The sequence below is a fragment of the Aptenodytes forsteri genome, unplaced genomic scaffold, assembly GCF_000699145.1.
Source record: "Aptenodytes forsteri isolate BGI_AS27 unplaced genomic scaffold, ASM69914v1 Scaffold132, whole genome shotgun sequence".
NCBI classification, from domain to species: domain Eukaryota; kingdom Metazoa; phylum Chordata; class Aves; order Sphenisciformes; family Spheniscidae; genus Aptenodytes; species Aptenodytes forsteri.
In genome coordinates, this window is record NW_008795520.1 from 1,794,200 (window position 1) to 1,814,583 (window position 20,384).

The following is a 20,384-nucleotide window of genomic DNA, read 5'->3' on the forward strand; positions in this document are numbered from 1 at the left end:
GGCTGAGCTCTGCCGCCTGAACGGACACCGCAGGCATCGGGGAGGGGAGGGGGCGGGGGGGAGGAGAGAACAGACGCGGTAAGGACGCTCCTTTAATTCAATTTTTAAATATAACATTCTTGAAGTAATTAAAATAATGCCAAGTTGCCTAAAAACCAAAACAAAATAAACCCCCAAAACAAAACCCGACACAATTAGCATTTCTGGTTATTGCCCAAGATTTGATTTGTGTGCTCTTTTCATAAGGGCTTTATCTTACATTTAGTCAGCCAGCAACGTATTTTTCTAAATATTAATTTTAACAGCGAGTATTTTAATTCCCGGTTACATTTTCACATCCATGAAATATTTGAAACCAATCACATTCCTTGTTACAAGTCTAGAAAAATGTATTTAAGTAGCCATTACTGTGCACATCTCTTTAAATATTTTTCCAAAAAGAAAAAAAAAAAAAGACAATGTTTAATCTGTTTTAAAAAACAAAACACAGTGAGGATACAAATACAACTCCAACCCTCGGCGGCAACGGTTCCTAAGTGGTAACGGAGAGCTGCCCCGCTGAAGAACACCTCTCCGCCTCCCCCGCGCGCAGGCTGGCTGGGCAAGAGGGGAACCTGGCCCGCTCCCATCCCTGCTCCGGCTGGGCGGTGGTCGGTGTTCTCAGCAGGCGCTTACATCCAGTCACAGCATCAGGAACCACTTACAGTCGTGCAGCCACAGGTTTCTGTACAGGTATCCTAGCGTCTAACGGGGGGGAAAAAGTAAACACATCATCAAAATGCTGTAAATACCACTCCATTAAACTACTTTTTGCTTTATTTTCCTTGGTCACTGGGTTGCAGCACAGTATTTCAAATAAAGAAGGGAGATTCAAAGCTGCAGTCGACACCAGAAAAAGTATTGTAAAAAAAAAATATCATTAGGATTTTCATACAGATGAATCTAAGGAACTACTAGGGAAAAAACACTACATCTAACATGTGCATTGTCCAAAGTAATTTTTAACTTGAGAAGCTCTCTTCAAATTAATTAAAGAACACTTACCAAACATGTCCAGGATTTTATTAACAGCCTCTTGATTTACACTGTAAGTGAATCCATTGGACCTACAGTTAAAAGAAAAAAAAACCCTGTTTCTTCAGTGAATATTTCTTATTCCAGTCATTTCTATACAAATAATCTGAATTATGAAACATTTTCATAATTACATCATATTTTTCATCCTACCAGCATACATATTAATTTTAAGGACATGGCAGACTTCTAAGCAGATTGTACTCAAGGACAGCTACGGTTTCTTTATCCTTCCTCTTGTTCACAGTCCCCATGTCTCTCTCTTTCCTTGATTTTTATTAGGGCCAACTGCAGGAAGAGAACGTTTGTTTGTTTTCAATCAGATAATTTTCAAGACTATCTCTCTCAAACTGAACTACATCTTCAGCTGATGTCAAATTCTGTTGCACTCAATTGATTTACTCCTTTTACTTGAAAGGGGAATTTAGCTATAGACATCTATTTAGCACAGTGACATGGCAGGGGACGTAACAAAACAGTACTTTGTGCACTTTCCAAGAGCACTACAAACCTTGACCAATTCGTTTCCTAAACAGAGGCATAAGAAAATAGCTCAGGGTCATCAGCTGCCAACTACGTTCCGTGAAACACTCAAGACAATGTGGGGACTTGTATCAGGGACTTCCATGTTTATACTTTTAAATACAGTAAGAAGCACCACACACAAATTAATCTGATGACAGGAAATGCATGTCACTGTATTTTTGTATAACAATAGCTGGTTTTTAATCTTAGGCTTATAAACCATGAACCGTGTTAAAAGACTTTAATGACTGAGCTTTCAGTTACATCGCTTTGAGATGTTAGTGCTGAACCCCCCCCCCAAATTAGTAGTATTCCTGATTATTGCTTACATTGCCTGATGAGGCTTACTGGAACACATAGAGTAACTCTTCTATTAAAAATAAGCAGGACTGTTCTCTTCGCTTATCAAAGCCTTGGGAGAAACTTTGAAAACCAAAAGGTAAAGGGTGTCAGAAGCAGCCTACTAGCGAGCTAATGAATTTTGTTGCTGGGTCCCACAGGAGTGTTTTCACTATGGGGGGGTGCCATTCTGCTTCTACAATGTGTACAGAAAGGAACTACCTGGGTCTTCACCATGACTCAGGTAAATCCAATCAACCTTCAGTTGACTGGTGCTCAGGCAGTTGGGGTTCTGCTGTTCTGCTTAATACTAATAGCTCAGTCATTAGGAATTGCCAGTAAGACCACACGCTGACTTCTATACACCAAAAAGCCGATGTTACTTACATTTTCTTCTTCTTCACTGCACCTAGTTGCACAAGAGCTGCTAAGGCATTTTTCTGCATGTCAGAAGACAGCGCTTCATAACACTGTGTACTCCCTACAGAGAAAGCAGAAACACAATTAAAAGTTTTATCACTGTCCATTAACAGGCTACACTTGTAAAATCGTATTGCATAATGGCTGTACACACCCTACTCAAGAAGTTGAAAAACAAAGTTGCGGACTCCAGGTATAAACTGCTTCTCGGTAAAGGCTTCTTTTGTTTCCTTTAAGAGGTATCTGAAAATTAACTAACATTTAAAAAAAAAATTAGCGCTTCTTTCCTTTTGATTGTTATGGATTATAAACAGATGTGTCCTCATAAGTAATACTGTTACACTTTGAAAAGCGCAGGAGAGGAACTCAAAAGATATCGTTACATAGAGCATCTGAAGTTTTTATCACTGTTTAACAGGCGTGAGAATCCTAATATTAAAATAAGATTCAGTATTACTATAATAGTTACCTTAGACATTAATTTAACAGTCCTGTTCTCACAATCAAAAACAGTATAATTTTTTTAAAGCGATACCTGTTTTACAGATGGGAAAAACTGGGCAAATCAGTACAGTTCAGCCCAAGTCATAGACCAGATCATTAACAGATTCCACTAGGTTCAAACGTCTACAGCCCCACCAATCTTATGCTGACATACCTGAGATTTTAGCCTCCTGTTTTTGTATACATTGCTTGTTACAGGAATGTAAGTGTTTAGTCTTATTAGAACCTTGAAAAACCAAAAGAATTTAAAGAGATATGGATGCAGTTAATGACTCCCAAAAAAGCTATCAGATATGAGATGCATACTCATTTCTGCACCTGGCAGAACAACCCACGTAAAATGAATTAAGCAAGAGCTCCTTGTAAGAAAGAGCAATGAACCTGGTACCAGCACACTCCCTGTGAAGCTTATAAACCTACAACAGGCCGTCACATTACAAGGTAGTTAGTGCTTTAGTCAATTGGAAAAGTCTGAGCCAAAAGCTGAAATCAGGACGCTGGGGAGAGGGTGGTGTTTAAGATATTTATTACCGCTATTTCTCAACTCTTGCACTTCCCAGCCATGAAAACAGTCACTATTTATACTGCAGAAGTATCACAGCTCTCCTAGTTTCCCTACAAAGCACAGGAGAAAAAAGATAATTTTCTGAAGAACAACATACCTGATAACCTTCCACAAAAGGTCTGAACATGGCTGACAAGAAAGATACTATAACACTTCCTTTGTCAGTAGGGTAGATTTCCTGTTGACTTGTTTGAATGGCATCACATTTTGTGAGTAGAAAACATCCTTCCTCAAAATCCTGGGAGAGAGAAGCGTAACTGAAATTTTAACATCTACAGTAAGCGCAGATACCTTTCCCCACAAAATCAACAACAAAAACCACGCAACAGGACAACCACTTCCATTTCTGAACTCAGTTCTCAAGAGACTCGAACCAAAATTTTCCTATATACCAGAAATACCCTTATAAAAAGGCAGTGGGAATATGTTCTTAAACACAGCAGTGTCTCGATGCACAACAGGCCTAGGAGCAAAGAAAGTGGCTGGGGGGGGGGGTTTTGTACCACAGACTGAGCTCCCTCAAGATTTTGTCAGAATAGGGTTCAGGTTGTCTGGTTTAGGGTTTTTTCCCTGTGGGTGGGGTTTTTTTTTTTAATTTATTTGTTTTTAAAGTCAGGGTTTGCCTTTATCTCATGTCCACTGTTTGCGATAAATGATAACATAGTTCACTGACCTGCCCTCTACAAAAGAGACAACACAATGGCCAAAAGTTACAAATTATGGAAATGTCAATGACAAAACCATTTTACTGCCAGTATCGGCATAAGGGGGAGGGGATACAGGACACACAGACAGAGAACACGAAGGGATGGGACACAGACACATGGACGACTAGAGGGGTAGGTTGCTAAGAGATCCCTTAACATTATAGCAACTCTTTCATTTGACTCCAGTAAAGTCAGTTGCCAGTTGCCTTACTGTTCCCTGCTTGGTTTTGGTACTTAAAAAAAGCTGGAAGAGGCAACAATTGCTAACGATAGAAACATAACATAACAGTGCCAATCAGCCTTTAAAAAAAAGCCCAATTCTCTTCTATATAAAAATCTATGAGATTTTAATATAGTCGCAAGTCTTGAATATTCTTACAAAAATGATACTTCTCTCTTTTTTTAACGCAGGAAAGATCACAAATATCACCATCAGGTATTTGGCCTTAGCACTGATAAAAATCACATTTAATCAGTTTTAAATCCAAATAAAAACTACACGTGGACTTACCCATTTATATTGGGTATGACGTTGAACCAGTTTTTTTACCGATAAACTTCTGCTCACCTGCATTTCAAGCTGGCTGGACTAGAGCCAGCTCCGACCCAGCAGGATGTGTACAAACCGACACAGCAAGTCCTGCAGCGAGCAAAGTGCTGCCCGCAGTTTTCACAGCTTGCCTGTGCCCAGCTGTGTTAGGGGAGCAGGCAGACATACTGAGCCCTGTAATAAGGCAGTATGCAGGAACAATACTGGCTTTGTCTGAGTAATGGTTGTGCGGGGCCGGGGGTGAAATGAGGGGAAACAGAAATTGGCTGCAGAACTTTAAATCAGGCTTTACTACAAGCACTTCCCTCATAGTGCTCGCGAGGTACTATCTGAATCTACACGAGATAAATGCCAGTAATAAAAAGCTGAAAGGGCTCCACCATGAACCATCAAAATATTAAAAAAAAAAGTTTACTAATGCAGAGGAACATCGAAACCTTCAGAGTTCAAGGTATAAGAGGAACATTAGCCACTGTATAAACACTACAGAGTAGATACCGCCATGCTGTGCAGTCAAGGAGAGGCGGGTACAGAGGTGTGCTTTAACAGATGAGGCACTGGGTGTTGGCACAGTCTGCTGGTAGCCCTGCCATCACAGACCACACACATGGAGCTACACAAAACAACGGATCACAGCTGCACTAGAAGGAGTATAATCAACCAGAGGACAATAGGTACTTAAATTTAGAATTGCATACTCTATTTGTCAAAGATAACAAGGGCATACAATGGTTGATCATTAATTGGTATAATACCTATAGTTTAACTTTCTGAAAGAGCAGCAGTGCCCCTCTGCTACACAGTCTGCAAGAGCTTTTAGGAAAAATTATCCTGGCGTACCCTCAGTGAGAATTCCCGTTTTGTTTCTGCGCTGACAGAACATACCCACTCTGTGACAGAATTCAATTAAATCTACTTAACACTTTTTTCTTCACAGCCTAAGGTCTCTTTCATAACTGCAGAGCAAGAGGACAGTATTTACACGTCATTTAAAAGACTACTTTACATATATTTTTATATCCGTGCTGGAAGACTGGTAGCTTTATGCAAAAAAGCCAAACTTCTGCTACAGTTCATTTTAATAGTTCAGAATTGGGCAATTTCAGGACTTTAAGTTTTTTACTGGGGGGGGTGGAGGGGTGAAGATTGCATATGCAACCTTGTGGATTCAGACAATGTTTTGGAACTAACCAAATGACCCCCTTTTAAGTTCCTCCTCCCACTTACAGATCAAGTTGCTGTCACTGTAGGTGTTTATCACAAAGCACTTGTTCGGCAGAGCCCTGAAATCAGATGCTATTTTAGTTGGCTGCGTTACTGACTGTCCTGGTTTTGGCTGGGAGAGAGTTAATTTTCTTCCTAGTAGCTGGTACAGTGCTGTGTTTTGGATTTAGGATGAGAACAATGTTGATAACACACCGATGGTTTAGTTGTTGCTAAGTAGTGCTTACACTACTCAAGGACTTTTCAGGTTCCCATGCTCTACCGACGGAGAAGGCTGGAGGTGCACAAGGAGCGGGGAGGAGGCACAGCCAGGACAGCTGACCCAAACTGGCCAAAGGGACATTCCATACCATGTGACATCATGCTCAGTATATAAACTGAGGGAAAGCTGGCCGGGGGGCCGCTGCTCGGGGACTGGCTGGGCATCGGTCGGCGGGTGGTGAGCAATTGCACTGTGCATCACTTGCTTTGTATATTCTTATTCTTATTATTAGGATTTTATTCTATTTCAATTATTAAACTGTTTTTATCTCAATGCACGAGTTTTCTCACTTTTACTCTTCTAATTCTCTTCCCCATCCCAGCAGGGGGGAGGGGAGTGAGCGAGCGGCTGTGTGGTGCTCAGTTGCCAACTGAGGTTAAACCACGACACTGACTATCAGTACTTTTGTATAAAGGATGTTTTTACCTTCAATGAAATGCCAGGAAAGAAGATGAACTCATCAGAAAAAACATCTCTCAAGAAGCTGAAGCAGCTATAGACTTCCTCTGAAAAAAATATTGTAAAGTACTGTTGTTTAAAACCATAATTTAAAACATGCAAGTGAAAAGCCATTTACTCCTTATTTTAGAGAGAGTACCTACTTCAAAAAAAAATTTGGACTTGACATTAAAAGCATACATACATACACAGCTGAAACCACCACAACAGAACAGCAAGTACTCAAAGCACTTGATTCAATTGCTACCAAAAGGAAAAAGGAGGGGGGTTGTAGCTTCTCAGAACGTGCATTAAATAGCACATAATCAGATGCTGCACAAAACTGAGGTCTGTATTCTGAACAGTTTCTTTAAGAGCCAAGTACTGGAAAGCACTGAAATACTTCGGAAACAGTAGTGGGAAGAGAAGAAAGACTGAGAACTGGCTGCACTGTATGCAAGCGTGAGCTGTGTGTAATTTGTAACCTAAAAAGCCGGCCTGCTGAACGCCAACAAAATAAGACACTTAGGAACTGGGCTCAGCTCATCTTAACCCTGCCCTCTCAGCAGAATATACCTGCTTTCAAAAGTATCAAAAGGTAAACAAACAAAAAAGGCAAGCAAAATACCTCCATCCCCTCCCAACACGTCCACCTTATGCCATAGGACCTTATCCAGGGTATAACGGTCTCGGAGAGCTCCCACTAGCAGTCGCAGGAACCTTGTGCTCCTCTCACAGCTGACAGCACAAGGAGCAAAGCCAGCGGGCCCTCAGAGCTACCCAAACGCACCTTTTCTGAAGCTGCGTGTCATCTGCAAGGCAACTGCCACCAGAGATGGACGCACAAACACGTTCAGCAGCTGGTTTCTGTAGGTGGCACACATGAGGACGGCCAGAGCGCGCTTAAAGACGATTTCCCCTACGGCTCCATCTTCCACTCCTTTGTCATTTAGGACCACATGGCCATCAACCAGGCGAGCAATGTTGGAATGCAGGGTGAGGCCAGACACGACTGCTTTTTTGGCACACAGGTTATCTAGCAGGAAAACGCAACACTCAGGAAGAAGCAAAAGGGAACATAACTCTACTGAAAGAGCCTAAAATGCACCAGTATTTAATTTCTATCACTGAAGACCAATTATTACACCAAACATTCAGTTAGAGAGATGTTCTAAAATAATCCATACCAGGAACTGGCAGCCTAGGCATAGTATGAGATGGAGAGAACAAAGTTCATACATTTCTGTAATTAAAGTACTTTAAATTCTTCCACTTCCTAACAATGACAAATACTTCCTTTGTCTCTGGAACAAGCATTCTGAGCCCCCAAATAAAAGAGGATAGATCTCTCTGATGGTTACATTCATCAGTAATGAAACGCAGACCATACTTTTGCTTAGGCATTTCTGACACTACGAGTTTTGAATCAGATGCACAAGTCTTTATAATGTTTTTCCTCAACTCTCATATACAAGGAAAGCCTCATCCCAAATTAAGTTTAAGGAAATCCTAATGTAAGTATCATTACATAATATACCTGCTCAAAGAGAAACCAGACTATACTTAAAGCCAAATCTCTTCTTGTTTTGTAAGACAACCCTTTTAAAATGCCTAAAGCAAGGAAGCATGTGGTTTTGGGGTTTTTTTTAAACAACAAAGTTCTTCAAAGGCAGGCATGAATTTCACAAACCTGTGGGCTTTGATCAAGCTTTTCTGTCAGTGTGACACACCGCAAACTTTATTCAGATAAAGAGCAGCATCAAGTCTTGAAAATACACTCACTTTTTTAGAATACCTACACTTTAAACACTACCAAAACATTCCCTGCCATCAAATGTGAACTCTCTGGCAAGCAAGGAAAGAAGCAATAAACACTTCTTACTGAACACTAAAATACACTTTACATGTTCACAGCACCACAAGCATATCAAATCAATATAGCCTCTGACAGAAAAAAAAAAATCATATTCTTTCCCCTTAACTTAGATTTCACGTGGAATCTCCTTGCCTCTTATTTGCTCCTTCAGCCTGCTTTGTTCCAGTTTGCTAAAGCTCCCAAGTTTCTCAATGCAATAAGAAGCAGAAGCCTGAGCAAGTCATTTTGCAGTTCCTGTTTTTAATATAAAATTTCTAACGGCCAAGCAAATATTGTGCCTGTAACAACCAAACAGCATGACAAAGGCAGAAACAACTAGCTGTTTGGAGACAGAAGAATGGACAGGGTACATGTAGTTGCTGACTTGGTGACATCACCAAATTAGCCTTTAAAATATATTTATTCTTTCAAATTACTGACAATCCAAAACAAAACAACAAACCCTGTTTCTACGCAACTGATGCCTGGAGCAGGGCCAGCACGCTCCAACAAAACCTGCTCAGCTGTTGTCATTCCTCTATTTCATTACCATGCCTATTTTGCTATTCTCTGACTACATCACAACTCTACTAAAGCAAAAGCTTATTCATTGTTGCTAAGAAAATAAACAAAATAAATAAGCAAACCCAAATGTGGTATGTTTTTCAGTTTACTGTGCAGTACAATTCTAAATGATGTTTAAATACTGCCATGAAATTCTTCCTTTTACCAGTCTGGCAGGAGCAGACCTTGTCTGCATTCACTGCAGTGCAGATCCCTGAAAGGAGAACAAGCATATCATCAATATAGCCTCTGACAGAAAAAAAAAAATCATATTCTTTCCCCTTAACTTAGATTTCACGTGGAATCTCCTTGCCTCTTATTTGCTCCTTCAGCCTGCTTTGTTCCAGTTTGCTAAAGCTCCCAAGTTTCTCAATGCAATAAGAAGCAGAAGCCTGAGCAAGTCATTTTGCAGTTCCTGTTTTTAATATAAAATTTCTAACGGCCAAGCAAATATTGTGCCTGTAACAACCAAACAGCATGACAAAGGCAGAAACAACTAGCTGTTTGGAGACAGAAGAATGGACAGGGTACATGTAGTTGCTGACTTGGTGACATCACCAAATTAGCCTTTAAAATATATTTATTCTTTCAAATTACTGACAATCCAAAACAAAACAACAAACCCTGTTTCTACGCAACTGATGCCTGGAGCAGGGCCAGCACGCTCCAACAAAACCTGCTCAGCTGTTGTCATTCCTCTATTTCATTACCATGCCTATTTTGCTATTCTCTGACTACATCACAACTCTACTAAAGCAAAAGCTTATTCATTGTTGCTAAGAAAATAAACAAAATAAATAAGCAAACCCAAATGTGGTATGTTTTTCAGTTTACTGTGCAGTACAATTCTAAATGATGTTTAAATACTGCCATGAAATTCTTCCTTTTACCAGTCTGGCAGGAGCAGACCTTGTCTGCATTCACTGCAGTGCAGATCCCTGAAAGGAGAAGTGGTTTTCTTCCAGAAATGACAGAGTTCTGTTATAACTGTAGCCTGCTCCTATTTCTTTAATGCAGTACTGAGAGGGATCCTTGATTATACACGTGACTACAAAAGCAAAGATCCATGATTCAAGCCTACCTACAGTGAAAAGGTGAATGTACTTGCATTACACATTATTTTTCTTTGCTAGCTTTACCACTTATGTCCTGAGGCTCTAAAATTAATTACCTGTGTCACCTTGGCTCACAGAGAGAAGTTTAAAACAACTGTTCAGAAAGTTTGGAAGGAGAATCAACCTTTCAGCAGCCAATATATACATCATATATATAAAAAAGAGTGTGTGTGTAGAAATATATAAATAAAACCACCAAAGAAGCCTTCTCCCCAAAAGTCATCACTGTTCCTGGGGGTAAAGTGAAATTTAGAAATAAATAGATAACTTACAATTTTTATTTTCTCTCACCCATTTGTTTCCGCTGGTTCTTTGCCACAGTAACAACTTATACTATAGTCCATATCAAGCAATAAACATAGCATTACACCAAGTTAACTGCTGCAGATCAGGTAATTGCCTGTGACTTACATAAGGTTCAGAAAGACAGACACTAGGCAAATCTCAGTACTTTAATACAAGTACCTCATAATTTCCCCCTCATTCCATACTTCAGGATATAACAGTAAAAGATCTGTTCTGCTTCCACCTAACTGTTTTTCAAAGTATTATCTTCTACAGGCTAAGTCAAAACCTATCAAGTTTTACCATCATTTTTAGCATATCCTAAAATCCATTTACAACTCTGAGGAAAACATTCTGTAAAGTTGTCACCATACACTGCTTCCAGAGAAATATCATTTATCCTTCATAAGCAACAAAAGGAATAGAAGTAACACTTTCTCTGCATACCAGGCCATTCAATGAATCCTCCACAAGTCTGTGTTAAGCCTTTAAGCCACAGGGTCTTTTCTAGTAGAAGTTCAAAATCCATGGCTGGCAAATTCTGGAGCAGGACAGCAGCAGCTAGCACCCACGGGCTCAAAACCATGTTTTCTATTTGCAGGAGCTCCATTTTATAAGCTACGTCACTGACAAATTCTTGGATATCCTCAGATGGCTTTTGGGGAAGATGCCTGAAAAGAACAATGCAGTTCAAGGTAAAGAGCTTCAAAAACTGGAATATATATCACACCCTTCCTTTTTCTTCTGTGTTGCTCCCAGATCCGTAACTACTTTATAGCACCTAACATCTGCACCTAACATTCTACCTATGTGCTATGTAGCACAGAAGTACAGAGCAAAACATCAGTAGCTTCACGACAGTATGTGCTATCTAGCACCGAAGTACAGACCAAAACATCAGTAGCATCACGACAGTATTTGAAACACAGATCTCTGTATTGATGCTGTACACTTGCTATCTTAAAAAAAATTCAAAAACATTACGTTTTATATAACAAATTGCAAAAGCCACCCAATCCAGTCATAGCTACAGCTCCCTGGCACATGATGCACATAACAGTTTGCAGTAATAAAGCAAGAAGGGATAGAAAGGCGGCATTTTTAAGTGGCAAAACCACTGAATTTTCAGAAAACAGAGCTTTGCTTGGCTCGTGCATCATCATTAGTTTTTAAAATGGCATCTTCCCGACACAGTACAAAGCTATGCAAGTAACAACCTGTTTCAGAAACACCCAATCACAAGCATGATAAGCCTCTGCTCAGACAAAACAGGTTCAGCGGTCTAAATAGTCAGGTGGAGGGGAGATGAGAGAAGTTGAAAACAAAGTACAAGAGAACATCTTAATTATTTTTCATAGGTGAGAACTAAACAAATGCTTTTCCTGTGCATACACCATGGAAAGATGTGGTACCTGGGAACCAAATTGTATGGGCACCGATTGATTCTCCCAGATGCCAAGGTTCTAAGTGATACCGGCTGGCCAACGTAGATGTGTATGGTACCAAAATTGTCACTGAGGATTCTTCTGGCTTTTAACAACCCCTAAGAAAATAGGAAGAGCAAAACTCACATTTTGGTGCTACAGGGTGTGTAGACACCCACCTATGTTCTGTTCTTAAGGAATTTACATACAGATGTAGATTCTTTGGGCTTTGGGACTCCTAGGAGTTCATAAGCATAGAGAGATTCTTCCAATATCCTCTCATAGCTGATGCTAATGGGAACAAGGTACGTGTCAAAGACTTCACATTTAAAAAATGGTTCCATCACAATGCTGAGAAGACCTGCAAATTGAAAAAAAAGAAAAAAGTGAATCACCTGTCTTTTTCAAGGAGGGACAAGCAACTGCCATTTAACTTTGAAAAAGGTGTCTTCGAATTTTAGAAACTGCTAATACGTGCGCACTGTGCTTATGCTTCTGCTTGCTTGAAGAGAGAACAAGACATCGCCCAAGCTTTAAAACAGAAGGTAAACGTAAGCAATGCGTTTGGACAACTATTTGTACTCTTTTCAGCAGCACTGATCTGCGCTCGCACAGCATCTTCCTTCTAAAGATTCCCCATTGCTTTTACAGTTAGCTTACAATATTTCTCTGCTGGTAAGGGCACGCCTATTTTCTAGAAAGAAAATGGGGAAGAGTTATGCAATTAATTACACAATGGGGCAAAGGGAGAGAAAGCAGTAGTGTGCAAGAGACGTGTATTGCTGTTCTTTGTATGGCCTTGGAACTCTAACCATAGTGTTTTCCACTACTCTGACAGACCTCACCAATTTCCCACCACTTTAACATCCCTTGCTGCCTGAAGAACTTAACGAAGCACATAGGCACTAATGAAAACACTAATAATCGTAAAAAGTTCCAAGTTTTCAACAAACCTACCAAACTTTGGAGTCAGAGTCTTGGCGGTGCGGCTTCTAGTCCCTTCGAGAAAAAATTCAATTGGGGCATAGCCACTCTTCAAAAGCAAAACAAAAAAAAAAAGCTGGTCAGAAAAATAAAAACATTTCTTCTTTACTGCCCACAAATAGTTTTAAGTATTTAAAATGTAAGTAATTTTTTTTTAATGGAAGCCATGCGTGTCGAACTTCAGTCATCTCTAAGCCTATATTCATCAATTGTATTTGCCACACCATATAGTTAAATTAACAAAAATATTGTGTCAGTCATGAGATACGGGCACATGATCCAAAGCAACTGATGAGCAGCATTTTATTTACCACCTACTGCTGAACTGTAATAACAGAGTGCGTGCATGCTCTTCACCTACAGCAATTCTGAGGTAAAACGCATTTAATCAGATCACGGTGAAGACTTTCAATCACATAGCTATAACATCGTGCATATTTCACACGAATCGTTCCAACAGAGTATTTCTTAAGCATACATATTGAGAGTTCAGTAATTTATTTACCCGTAACATCGTTTTTACATATTCAGCAAACACTGCCCAGTAGAGTCTGTTCCCACCAAAAGAACGTCGCATAAAAAAGGCACCTGCCCTTCGTAGCAGCTCACCAACTATTTTCATTCCTAGGAAATCTGAAAAACAATCAAACAAAAAACAAAACCACACACACAAAACTTATTGATTAGTATCAGCCAGCAGAATCAAACACTTTCTCTAATACACTGATTCAATTACCAGAATAAAGATGATCTCTCTCAAGGATTCTGTTGTTGCAAATACCTTTATTTGCTTTCAGATTGTCTAGCAAGACTTATGTAGGCATGAATGGCATATTATAATACGCTTTCAATTTTTTTTTGTAAGCAGCATTCACTCAGAGCAATTTATTTTCATAATTCAGATGGCCAGATTTCAACCATAATAAAGACTAAGTTTTTGAAGTACACTGTCTCACTCATCTTCAGAAAGATCAGTCACCACTGAATGTATCCTAGAAGACACTAGAGATTAACTGACTAATTACACTATATTATACCATTTATGATCCTGACTCATTCCTTTGGGAGGGGTACACCAAACCAGCTAAAATTTTTTATAATTTTCTAGTTTTAAGCAATGACGGTCCACACTTAACTTGTCAAAACCAGGAAACACTTAATGTTAACAAATTTCTTAGGGAAGCATTTAAAACAAGTCCACACAGCAACTGGCCATGTGCCGCTTCAACCTCCTTGCCACCTCAATCCATGAAACACTCGAGAACAGATATTCACCCAGTAAACTCACATTTCCAGCTGCAACGCTGACAATGACTGCCTTGAAGATGTCATATAATATGTCACACATACGCATGTATGTGAGGTAGATAGATACCTCTCTCTAAGAAAAAATAGGTAAAAGGAAATTGGCTACAGGACTCTGGGCAGCAATAGCAGCTGTCAGAGCTTCCCATGTGCAGAGGTCCATCTTTTTCCTTTACTCTCCTACTCCCCTCCCTCTCTCACCACAACACAGACGCTATCCCCTCCCTTACTTCCACCCTCCTGCCGCATACTCAACCCCCCAACCAGGATGCTGGCTGCATGCCCAACGCGTCTCCCCACCACACACTGCCACCCCACAAACTGGGACTGAAACTTTTCACGTACCTCAAGCCCACGCCACCTCACCAGCTCTGTGCCTCTAATCTGACTTGCTCCCAAGACCTGACACAGAAACACGATCCCAGCACCAGCCAAATTCCCGCTAATGTTCTCTGTGAGCATGTACTCTGGCGTTGCTGGCAACTGTTTACCTTCCCTTAGCTAATCCCCTACATACAGATCTATCTGTATGCTACTTGAAGCCAAGCAGTAACTAACAAAGCAGAGGCACTTACCACCTATATCAGGACAGTGTCCCTCCACTCAGCACAACTACCACTTTGAGCGTGAGTTTGTAAACCCCATCTTGTGAACATCTAACACAATATGCAGTAAATACAACTACAACCATAGAGAACTGTGTTTTCTCCAGAGGAGTTTAAAATAATACACACATGCAGCAGTATAATCAAGCTGAAGAACTTTGACTCCAAAACACTTTAAAAAAAATTAATCACTAAACAAATCCCTCTAAGCTAAACTAATAGTATCTTAAGATACAGTTTTGAGGCCCAAAACTCAAAGAGGGTCTAATCCAAAAGTCAGCAAAGGATTACACCGATACCTATGACAGCATGTGAGCAGATTCTGAACAATATGCGACAGGTAAGCAGCTGCAACACCTTGATCAAGGCAGCTACGAGACATCAACTTCTGAATTCACCAGAATCTAGCCTGCATCACCCAGAGGCAAGATTCCACTAACTCGAAGACCAGCAGAATTTCGTCTTCCCTAGCAAGCACATTCTCCCAGCTTCTGCTGATTTTCTACTGGTCTTCCTAACCTCTTGATTGGAAAAGTAAGACTACAGTAAAGTAGGTTCCCAGACCTTTGCTAGCTTGCCTGTGCACATTACAGCACTGCACCAGACCTGTGGTTGTCGTCTGCCTGCTTAGAAGACCTGGTTGATACCCAAGACTTCCAAGATCAGGTTTCTCAGGTAAGTGCTGCCAGAGTCCGGATTTTCAAAAAGCACATTAACTCAGAAAATATTTACTGTTAAAGTCTTCAAGAATTGTTTCCTGCAAATATACTGGCTTCATCTGCTTTAGAATTATGTCCAAAATCGTGACTTCTGATGTGAAATTTCGTTTCCCAGCCAGCTCTGCTCTCAGCACTTCACATAACGGAGTTCTGCCAATGCCTCAAGGGAACCAGCTGCATCAGCAACAAGCACGAGGTGGCTGGCACTTCGTATCTGGCTACTATGACTGCACTTAAAACTGTATAAAGTGTCACAAAAGGTTCTGCATACACAGTAGCTCTTTGGCAAGTTTTCACCTGTTCCCAGGCAAAAAAAAAGCAATATAGAAGTCTTCTTCACAACACCCATCTTTGCCCCAGCCTTGGGTCTACAGATGGGGTACTTCTGGGCAAACTTGCTATGAAAAAATTCACTTTTTATTGGACTCAGCGCCGATGAGAAGCTTTCAGATGCTGTAAGCATTTCACCCAAGGAGGTTTTAACAAGACCTATTTGGAACAGAAGTTAAACACAGCTACTTATAGTAGCAGCTACAAGACCCCTTGCTACCGATTCTCTGAATCCTGAAAACATTGTTAAAAGAACATACTTGCCTATTCCTGCAGCAATGACAGGCAAAGCCAAGTCATACGTATATAGCAAATAAGACAGCATCAAAAAGTCTACGTAGCTTCGGTGACTGGGCAGCAGTACAACTGGATGCTCCTGAATGGCGTGTTGCAACTAAAAAAAAAAAAAAAAAACAGCATAAACAATATTGTTCCAGTATTTACAGACTGACTGTTGAAATTTGCAAATACAGACCTTCACAAGGCTTAAGGCAAACAGAAGCCGATTTGTTTGACAGTGGTTTCTCTGTCCACATACTCTATACCTTTTTCAGCATGGAACCATAGGAAATTTGGAGCAGTAGTTTCCAGGCTAGCAACCTGTGGTTCACAAGCATCACAGGACTCAAAAGCCAGGGCCACCACATTATGTGATAGTCTAATTCAAATCCCTTTTGATGGGGATGGGAAACCCAAGAGGGGCTGTAAGGGCTGACATTGCTGTCTTCCAGGGAATGCACTGCACCCTCCAGAACAGCAGCATCCTGCAATGAAACAGGGGGACAACAGCTCCCCAGGGAACTGGGGCAAACTTAAAGCATCTCCTGCCTCAGAAGGTGCACAATGTTTCACCACTCTTAGCTGTATGAAGGTTTTGCAGAACAGCCAACCCACTCAGCCACATAACATTAGGTTTTCACCCCCAATTCAGCTAAATGCATTATTAAATTGATAGTATCAGATAGAAAAACTCTCAGTGGCTGATCTAACAGAATCACTGACACATGACTGCAAGTATTCCTTACCACAGGAAGCATTTGGAAAATGTGCAAAAAGTCCTGCTGACAGTTTGCCTCTAAAATACTTACATACCATCTGTCTTTCCCCCCCCACTTATTAAGAAATGCAGTAATAAACACAAGTGCAGTCTTTTTTTTCCAAAGGGTATTTTTCATATTTGTCACTTGGAGCAAAGATTAGAGTCTTTGTCCAAATGACCTGTATGAAAACACTGTAACTTTTCCCCCCCGCACACCAGTACTTACTCTCTGCATTCCTTCTTCATTCACACAAACTCTCTGGAAAAGCCGTTTAAATATTTTGCTCAGAGTAAAGGCAAAAAATCTGACAGCTCCTAATTGCATACTGTGGCCCATCTCATCCAGGATTTCCGTGGCTTCTTCTTGAATAATATCAGGTGATTCTCCCATCTCTTTTGCTAACTAAAGAGAAACAAAACAAACAAAATAGCGGTCAGATGTTGTTCCCTTCTCCTTGCCCATGCACCATTCTATGTGCCACAACAATTATGGCAGAACTACTGCAATAGTCAGCAAGATTTTATTTTATGTGATAGGCATGCATCTAATCACACAGAACCTGTTCAGTGTCAGCCAACAAAAGAAAGCCAAGTTAAAGCTGTTCAAAATCAAGAATGAGCTTAGATGTCAATGGCATGGGGGAGGGTGTGCAACAATTTCCCCCCCCCCAAATGCAGCATCTGAATGTTTTAACCTGTAGCATCTTCAGAGGAGATTTAAGTTCGAAGAACAGTTCCTATATTATTGGTCTGAAGAAGGCTGTGCACAATTTTCTTTCACTAGTAAAATGAAACCTATGTTTGCAGAGATATTCACAACATCAATCTTTGAAGTGCATTTGGGTTAGATTTTAAGACTTGGCTGAAGAACCTCAGCCCTATCACGCTTGAATTTCTTTGTAATGTATTACTTTGGCAATGGCTAGCTGAAATGCATACAAAGCACTGTCTCTACGAACTCTGCATATCAATGATCTTTTTTCTGTTGCTATGCACATTCCCTTTTGAAGTTTCTTAAAACAGACTTGAATAATGGTCGTCCCTCCTATCTAATACTTTGAATCTAGAAATATTTCATTGAAAAGTTAGTCTTTTACTGTTATGGAATGAGGAACATGCCTTTTACTGAACACGGAGGAGGAAAGAGGAGGAATGGCAGAAGAAAAAGCCTCTAAAAAAGCACGGCTGTTTAGAGGCCAGCACTGCATACCTATTATTTCTATTTTGTGACATATGAGAAAACCCATCTCCTCCAATCTACCTCCATATGTGACCTTACTATCATATCTACTGGTTCAACTGTGTTTTAATAAAGGCATTATCCTTCATCCTGCGTATTTCCACATGTAGCTATAACTGATTATTTTAACCAGTTAAAGGAGCCAAAAACTGCTTCCATTTGAGCTTGAGAAAAATCAATCTCTCTTAGGAAGCGAAAAAATTATTCTCATTCTTCACTAGGGGAAGAGATACTGTTCTAATTCACCGGTAAAAGGCTTACCACACAGTTGATCCTGTGTGAATTAAGTGCACATCCACTATAGAGCTAAGCACTTACTCCCCCAAAATCAGGAATCAAAAAACCAGACTAGTCACATATAGCAAGCTAAAACAAACAAATGCACTTAATTTCACATACTGAACATTAGTAACCTCAGCAATTCGTCACAAGAACAAATTCTAGTACGCCCGTGTAAACTCTGCCCAGACAGCAGGCACACTAATCGCAGACTGTTGGGCATATTGCCCAAGATAGTCCCAGTCAGATACTTTCAGTAATCTCTAGTGCAAAGCTGATAACTAGGTTGCAATGGCAGAACTACTAACCCCCTTCAACCACTTGACACTAGCCGAGAAAACATCCATCAAAATCAATTTCCATCAAAAAAGCAGCACTTCAGAAGAAAACATCACACAAATGTCTTTCTGTCAAATCCTCTGTAAAATATTTTCTTTCAGTAAATGTTTTAGTGTTTCTAAAGTTGAAAGATTCAATTTTTTTTTATTTCATACTACTTTGCGATTCACAATGGCAACAGAACTGCTTTGTAGGACATGGTTTAGTTTGTCACATCGTAACAAGTTTTGATATAGGTAACATTGACCATTTAAAAAAAAAAAAAAATTATGATAGCCACTCACTCAGGACTAACGAAAACTTCTTATATACTTCTGTTGGCCTGGAATTATTTTTCTTGAACACTGAAAATAGCTACTCTGCTAAGTAACACACACTCTTATTTCAGCCATTTCAACACAATGTAAAATATCAGCCAGTTTGAATATAAAATATTTCATTCATTACAAAGTGGTAGCTGCCCTTCATGTTAAAACAAAAGTACGGTTACATCTTAGACAGTGTTTCTAAGTCAAAGAATTCTCTGTGAAATGCAACTCTCATTTTAGGGAATGTAGCATTTATGACCGATTAATAAATACATCACTAGCCTATGAAATTCCTACAAGACAACCACAAAGTACAAAAATGTCTACTAAAAAGGAGAGTGCTTATGTCTTTCACAATGCTGCTCTGTGGCGAGGACAGTGGAGGAGGGGGAGAAAAAAAAAAAAGTCAAGCACATTGGATAAGTTAGAGGGTGAAGTGTCGTATGTGCAAAATCAAAACACTATTTCATGAACGAGCTATCTAACAGCTTTAGTGGCAACTCTGTGGTAAATCAGTATTTGTTTTTCCTGCCAAAAGACTATGGCTCTCAAGTTACTGATTTTTTGGACCATCTTTCAGACTACAGCTATCGTGTTTGACAAGGTCAGCAATAATCTTTTTTTCCCTGCTGCTACACAAAGTTTGGCTGCGTTCAGTCTACCTGGTCTTACAGCTCAGTGTCCAGCCTCACCTGCTTGATAACATATTGAACTTGCTCTGACTGGAGAACAGCACTTTTAATAGCGTTTGGCTTGCAAGGTGAAAGTCCTTTGTAGATCACAGGAGTATAACATTTCATCGCGTATCTCAAGTCGCTGGACAATCGTCTTTCCTCCAAGATATCTTCAAACTCATCTCTTTTCTTTGACGTGAGCTCTTTCTGCTGGGAACATACAAATAATGAGACACTGTCTCGAGCCATTCAGTGGTCTGCTTGGCTACAGTACCAAAATAACGGTGTGCAACACTTTTGCAATGTTTGGGGGTTTTTTAGCTTTCTACAGTGTCTGCATTCTACATTCTGAGTGCATGAACAAGTGTTACCTGCTTGGAACAATGCTGCAAACAGAAAGAAACAAAAAAGAAAAGAAAAAAACCCAAACACCAACAAAAAACCTCAACCCTTTCCAACTGCAAACATCCCTAAATCACCCTATGCCACATTACTTAATTTTGCCCAACAGGAAGAAGCTGAGAGAACACCTGGGCTTTGAAAGCTAAAGTGCCTTGCCTCCAGCCTCTCCATGATTAATAGGTATTAACTAAAACACCTTTGATTCCAACTCTTGCAGCTGCATGAAGACAATGCCATGAATGACATTATAAAAACACAGTCATCAGCACACAAAAATAATCCCTGCTACTTTAAGTTGCATCTGGGACC

At 40.1% G+C, this 20,384-nt stretch overlaps 1 protein-coding gene across 1 annotated transcript; it reads right to left on the bottom strand.

Moving 5' to 3' along the window:
- Nucleotides 1-203: 203 nt before the first annotated feature.
- Nucleotides 204-19,887, bottom strand: GNPAT (glyceronephosphate O-acyltransferase). Its single transcript, XM_019472718.1, has 15 exons — nt 19,692-19,887; nt 17,060-17,236; nt 16,059-16,188; nt 13,341-13,468; nt 12,809-12,884; nt 12,061-12,212; nt 11,840-11,970; nt 10,875-11,098; nt 7,399-7,644; nt 6,597-6,676; nt 3,525-3,665; nt 2,513-2,612; nt 2,326-2,419; nt 1,045-1,106; nt 204-744 (listed from the first exon to the last, which is right to left on the bottom strand). Exons 1-12 carry the CDS (start codon nt 19,797-19,799, stop codon nt 2,514-2,516), a joined length of 1,692 nt encoding a protein of 563 aa, XP_019328263.1. The 5' UTR covers nt 19,800-19,887; the 3' UTR covers nt 204-744; nt 1,045-1,106; nt 2,326-2,419; nt 2,513.
- Nucleotides 19,888-20,384: the final 497 nt, after the last annotated feature.

Coding starts and splice junctions, on each gene's coding strand:
- GNPAT (XM_019472718.1), bottom strand. CDS start 19,799: ATGAAATGTTATACTCCTGTGATCTACAAAGGACTTTCACCTTGCAAG. Junction 17,237..19,691: donor TTCAATATGTTATCAAGCAG/GTGAGGCTGGAC, acceptor GTTTCTCTTTAG/TTAGCAAAAGAGATGGGAGA. Junction 6,677..7,398: donor GACACGCAGCTTCAGAAAAG/GTGCGTTTGGGT, acceptor TATTTTTTTCAG/AGGAAGTCTATAGCTGCTTC.